Source organism: Odontomachus brunneus, unplaced genomic scaffold, assembly GCF_010583005.1.
Source record: "Odontomachus brunneus isolate Ranch 3 - 2012 unplaced genomic scaffold, Obru_v1 Obru_scaffold_128, whole genome shotgun sequence".
NCBI classification, from domain to species: domain Eukaryota; kingdom Metazoa; phylum Arthropoda; class Insecta; order Hymenoptera; family Formicidae; genus Odontomachus; species Odontomachus brunneus.
In genome coordinates, this window is record NW_022639578.1 from 283,380 (window position 1) to 289,650 (window position 6,271).

At 35.3% G+C, this 6,271-nt stretch overlaps 2 protein-coding genes across 6 annotated transcripts in view; one reads left to right on the top strand and one right to left on the bottom strand.

Moving 5' to 3' along the window:
- The window catches only part of LOC116849941 (GAS2-like protein pickled eggs), a 91,297-nt gene extending 90,843 nt beyond the window's left edge, over positions 1–454 (bottom strand). The window contains exon 1 of the mRNA XM_032827630.1: positions 321–454. The gene's annotated coding sequence lies outside the window, so the exon portion shown is untranslated. The remainder of the gene's footprint in view (positions 1–320) is intronic.
- On the top strand, positions 139–5,513 carry LOC116849942 (coiled-coil domain-containing protein 112-like). Of its 5 annotated transcripts, none has more exons than XM_032827633.1 (9): positions 139–236; positions 338–403; positions 684–816; positions 1,443–1,888; positions 2,001–2,104; positions 2,796–3,059; positions 3,893–4,535; positions 5,024–5,248; positions 5,318–5,513. In XM_032827633.1, the coding sequence occupies exons 4-9, from the start codon at positions 1,662–1,664 to the stop codon at positions 5,376–5,378; spliced, it is 1,524 nt and encodes a 507-aa protein (XP_032683524.1). In that variant the 5' UTR covers positions 139–236; positions 338–403; positions 684–816; positions 1,443–1,661; the 3' UTR covers positions 5,379–5,513. The 5 variants fall into 5 exon arrangements, with proteins under 5 accessions (XP_032683524.1, XP_032683525.1, XP_032683522.1 ...); XM_032827634.1 differs by having other exon boundaries at positions 684–811; XM_032827631.1 differs by lacking the exons at positions 139–236; positions 338–403 and having other exon boundaries at positions 667–811.
- Positions 5,514–6,271: the final 758 nt, after the last annotated feature.

The window sequence follows — 6,271 nt, forward strand, 5'->3', positions numbered from 1 at the left end:
ATCCGAAAGTACTGTCGAAGACCATCGATAATGTGTAATGTTTTACCAATAGAGCTTGAAAATCCATTGATAATTAGAGAATGTCGACATTACCGATTGTTTCATTTTACGAGAGGCCAGCTGTGAACGGGAGAATTCAGAACCTTCGCAGAAAAGTATAAACTGTCGAACTGTGTACCACTTGATCACCAACGCGAGATCTGATTCACTTCTGCCTCTCTGTTTTCTGCCAAAGTGTAAATTCTCCTTGACAGTCCCGTACATGCACGATCACATACGTAGAGGTTGTGTGTGTACTAATTTCATACAATGAGACTTACTAGTTTTCGTTTTGCAGGGCGGACAGTGCAGAACGCGACGATTCGGACAATGCCAACTGCCATGACGCAATGAACATCTCGTGGTGACAACACTTCCATGATAATCTTCTTCTTCTTCAATATTTGACTTCAGGCTTCACAAAGAACTTCGCTCTAACACCACTACCCGATGATCCCAGTAAACACAATGTTACATGTAACGTACATGTTAGGTGTAATTTCCTACTCAACAATATAACTGTTATATAACATGCGTGTTATGTAATAGTTATATTGTTGAGTAGGAAATTACAACTAATATGTACGTTACATGTAACATTGTGTTTGCTGGGGGTAATCCTGTAACGGACTCTGGCGTTATAGCGGATATGGCGGCGATTGAGTTTCTCGATGGTTGAATTTTCGAGATATCGATACATTCGGTGCGCCGCTCTCGCTCGAGGCGAGAGCACTTCGATTATGCGAGGATCCATTTATTCATCAATAATCACGTAATGTAAAGTATACAAACTATTCGAGAAAATCTTAGGCCTGATTGCACCAATATTATTTTGGCTTTAAGCGAAACTTAAATATATATCTTTATCTTTCTTATATATAACTTAAATATATATATATATATATATATCTTTATCTTTCTTTCTAAATAAATAAAGACAAACATATATTTATGTCTCGCTTAAAATCAAAATAACGTTGGTGCAATCGGGCCTTAGTGTTTTAAAATGTTGAAATGAATGTTATATTAACTTTTTGCGGCGGCGCATATCAACAGAAAAGAGTTAGGAAAGTTTTTTTTCTTGAAGTTACTCGTTATGTTTGGCATTTTGCTCGTCCTTCCTCTCTATTAGTTATGTAACAAAATTTTTATGAATTTTATTATGAAAATCTTTTAATAGACTATGATAGACATTTTGTTGGCTTAAATTAAATTTGTATTTAAATGCTTCAGTCCATTATTTCAGATTTTTATATTATATTGAATATATACTTATATTTTTTATAAATAAATTCTCTTACAGGAGTTGCTGTCGACTCTTCTACCACGTCTATTTTTGTTGTATATTGGATCCTATGTATTGAATTATAGAATCACATATGGATGTCTTATTTGATCAACAGCTGCAGTTGCACCAGAAGGGGGACAGTCATGGTGAATTGCTATGGAAACATGTGTAAAACTTTGTTGGGCCACAAACCCCAATGAATCCAGTCGGTTAAGTCAACCTATGTAGAAAGACGTCTACGAAACGCGTCTACGAATTCTTTAAATTAAATTTCCTATCGGAAAAATTATTGAATTTCGATAACAATCAATGTCGCAACTTTGTGCGTGTAATAATGAATGGAAGTCTAAATCACAAAGAAGGCAAAAAGGAAAGACGAATGCCATCATGCGAAAAAATGAGTTTTACCGAAAGCACGAAGTACAAGAAGTCACTATTTCAACTGAAGCAACAGGAGAGTTTGATGGAAAAGAATCTATTTAACTTGGCAGAGAATATGAAATTGAAATCAAAAGTTGAACAACTTCTTTGGCACGATATGAATGACATCCCCAGAAAGAGGTAGGTGACGAAAAATTAATTAAACGTTAAATTGCATTTAAATCAAGTTTGCTCAAAATTGCATTATAGTGTTTCAATTCGACTATCTTTTTTTAAATAAATTTTGTTTAAGGGAAATTTTGCTGGATAGTGTAAAAAAATCTTTAGAAGAAATTACGGAGGAGGTCAATTCGGCGAAATCCCTCATGGACTGTCCCGAACAAATTAAAAACTTAGGTAAATAATAAAATAATTGATCTATTTTCGAATAATAGTATTATTCTTATTTAACAAAATTGCTTTCGCGCGTATATAGACTAGATTTATAATTTCCAATTAATCACTGTGATTTCTGTGTTTATTCCAGTGTTAATTGCATGCTGTGCTTAATCATACACAATTAATTAGAAATCACTAATTTAACTCTTTAGGACCCAGGTATTGATTCCATTCGAGTAAAAACATTTTTTTTTTTTATAAAATAGTCTTAAAAGACGCTCTTGATAAAGAATCTTATGGTCGAAATAAAATTTACCATCAAGAAGTATGATTTTCTGAATATACAGTGGATTGCAAAACAGTTTAAACACAATGAAATTGAGAACTCACCAAATTCTAAAAATTGAGAGTCATTACTTGACTTACTCTACTTACCTTAATAACTCTAAGATGAAAATTGATAGTATCGATTATGTCGATTATATCGATAGAATTATTATTTTGACAATATAAAAAATTTAGGGAAGAGCCAAAATAAATGTACATAATTACATACTGGACCTTAGAAGATTAATATTTTGGTTATATATAATATTTTAGATAAAACTATTTGAACGCGAAAATAAATATCAAAATTCCTTCTAATGTTGAATTCGTTAATCGCAATAGCTGCATGTATTTAACTATTTGTAAATATATTTGTATCTAGATACAAACTCATATAAACAGCGACTTGTGAAACTGTCGCAAAAGATTCGAGACTTCGAAGAGTCCTGCCAGTTTGAGTCCTTGACGCAGGAGCAAACGACGTTGGAATCCGAATTACGTGAATTTGAGTTGAATTTACACAAGTACCAGAATGTTACCCGTAACGTTAACAAACCGACGTTTGCCGCGTCCTCCAGCAAGAACGTTAAAGACAGTCAGGATTATAAGGAGGTCCAAGAATTTCATGCGCTAATTGCTAAAACAGGTAAGCATTCTTGTATACACATCGATAATTAAAGTGCTCGTATACACATCGATAATTAAAATTCATTGCAAAAATCCGCAATTTATGAGACTTATGTTACTTTGTACAGAAAAATCGGTAAAAAAAAAATTATTCTTATATATATTATCCTTATATATATTTATATGCGAAAACATTATCAAGTTATAAGCAAATGTGACTACTTATCCCATATCTTATACCCAAGATTGATTGTCACATATCTTTCACGTATAAAATAAGACAAATTATTTTAAGGTTTTAAATGATTTATTAAAGTTAGTGATATTTTATAATCAGGTACAACACAAAATATGTGTTTACTTCCATGCTCTTGCGTAAGTCACGTGATAACTACGCGATAAACTTGCAACGCGTAACAACTAATCTCACTTACTTTGAATTAACTTTATCCGAACTGTCATTTAGAATAAAAGAAATTATATTTATAAATTATGTTACAATCATATTTATAAATTATGTTATGGATGTTAAATACAAAAAAAATAGTTCAATCCTATAATATTTCTTACAACTAAAAAAAGATAAAAAGATCAGTAATTCCAAAACCAACGGAACCACAAAAATAGAAACGAAATTTACTCACCACGTTCAATCTTGGAAAAATGCTAGTAAATACCACATGCGATGCTTTTATCCATTTCGTACATCCAACTAACATGATACAAGCAACCTGTACTATAGAGAAAAATATACTCCTTCATTTATTACATGAGATATAAGCTTTGTGACAACTGATCCTTGTAACTTCTAGACTCTTCCTTACACAATATTTCTCAACACATATCTTACAGGTCACACCGACAACTGGAGCGACGAAGATCACCTGCTGTTCCTGAAGACACGGCAGAAATGCAGCAGCATACCTGCCATGGTGGCCGCCATTCAGGTCAAATGTCCGGATTTAACTGCAGAGAACATAGTGAATCATGAGGCTTGGTACAAGGTTTACTCGAACCTGCGTGAGAAGCAACGGTCGACCGTCCGAGAGTGGCGCAAACAGAAAGACACAGAGAAAGCGAGGAGGACCCGTGAAAACGAAACTGCGGTCAAAAACGCGGGGGAAATCTCTCGCGGAAAATCGAACCCCGATATCACAAAGGAACTTCCACCTCGCGCGACCAATAAACGCGAGACAAAAGCAGCGATTCCTGGCAAAGTCGTCGATGACGATGACGCCAATCAGAAGAAGGAATTAATAAGACAGTGGAAGATAGAGAAGGAAAATAAACGTCTCATGGAGGAGCAACAGTCCAAGATGTTGACGGAATCGAAGCTTGCAGCGGAAGAGAAACGCAAGCAAGAAAAATTGAAGAAAATCCAAGCGGTTTTGGCGGAATACCACGAGAAGAAATTAACGGAGCTCTCCACCAAAGCATCGAAAAACGACTCGAGAGCAGAATGGAAGTACGATCCGGCGTTGATCGAGGCTTTTAGGTAATACAAGTTGTTATTAAAGTTGCATACAGGTTTTTGGAAGGATAACGTGTCAGCTGACACGGAAAAACTTTTTTTGCATCTGTGACTTCTAAGTATTACTTTTTGTATTCATGTTGCTTGTCGTCCAGACAGGATTTATTCTAAAGCATATTAAAAGTTTTTAATTCGAATTCTGAGGTTGTATCACATACAAAATATCGAGAAAAATTTTACTGAAAATCTATAGTTTACTCCACATGTATACTCTGAATCTTCTTCAAAGTTTACCTCAAAAGGACGTTTTGGTACGCACGAAGTATGTAAAGAATATCATACCATATTCCAGACAACACAAATTACTAAAGGATTGTCTTAAAAATATCTAAAAGACGTCTAAAAGAAATAAGACATGTTTTGGACGTCTTTAAGACAACTTTCGGTAGATTGTGCGATCTGAGATGTCGCGAGCAATTCTCTACAATCGCGTTTATCAACGGCACTGACAGGAAACAGGACGAGGAGTATACGAGAAGGAAGAAAAATATAATATCGACACTACGAAAGTCGGCTAAAAGTCGAATGGAGAAAAACGTAAGATCACAAGTGACACGAACGCGAGATCACTCGACTCTATTGAACCCGACTAAAGTTTGGAGCGAAAGATGCAAAATGCAAGATTCTGACGCGAAGCAGCCGAGGAAGCTGCAATACATCAAAGACGTTCCTCGCTTGTATGTATTACACGCGAGCAAAATTTCCTGTTTGCATGTTAATTTCGTAATTTTCTTGTTTTTACACAGATACGTCCAATGGCGAAACAAAGAATCGATGGACATGAAGGATGTCCCGACGTTTGCCTGAGGCAATCATGCATCCGTTCCTCCCCGGACAAAGTTCACACGTAACGTGGCAAGGACAAAAATAAAAGTACGTAACATTGATATATACTTATGTTTATTTTTCTTTACGAACGTACCTTTGTTTCTCTCAGACGATGTACATAATAAGTTATGAGTAAACGAGCGTTGGATTTATCCGGAAGCGTCGTGTTTCGCGCGCTTGGCTCTACAGTATACAGTATACGCTCTACAGTATACAGCATACAGCTCTATATTATATAAACCGTCTCGTGTCTGTTTCGTCGTTATTTTCACTTATTATCGGGCGCACGAAGGGACGCGAAAAAGAAGGGAAAAGTGAAGAGGAAGAGAGAAAGACGGTGAACGATGAGAGGAACGATGAGGACAATCGTTGTCGACGCGTCCCAGATAACTCCAACTCTCGGTAGCTTTACTCAAATATATATAATATACTTTCTATTAATCTTCTGTCTGTTAATTCGATATTCTTTCGTTTAGATTACCAAATACAAAAAACATAAGGGGGGTAATATAATGCTATGATACAAGCGTGACCGTCGTATCGCCCCGGATATGATAGCCAGTTCGAAGGATCGCGCCCCGATGCGTTCAACTTCCTCCTTATATCACTATTATTAATTACTAGATTTGTTTACATCTCGCAGGGGAGTGATCGTATGCGGCGCGATATGACGGTACCTTTCTTCTTTTGTAGGGATACTTACGCGCGAAATCTTAAAACATATTCTTTTTCGTCTCTCTTTAGACAGTGTTATGTATGTGTGAATGTGTGTGTGTATTGTGTAAAGTTTGTGTGTGTGTGTATATATGTGTATATTTATATATATATATATATATATATATATATATATATATATATATATATATATATAT

Coding starts and splice junctions, on each gene's coding strand:
- LOC116849942 (XM_032827633.1), top strand. CDS start 1,662: ATGAATGGAAGTCTAAATCACAAAGAAGGCAAAAAGGAAAGACGAATG. Junction 4,536..5,023: donor GCGTTGATCGAGGCTTTTAG/GTAATACAAGTT, acceptor CGGCACTGACAG/GAAACAGGACGAGGAGTATA. Junction 5,249..5,317: donor ATCAAAGACGTTCCTCGCTT/GTATGTATTACA, acceptor GTTTTTACACAG/ATACGTCCAATGGCGAAACA.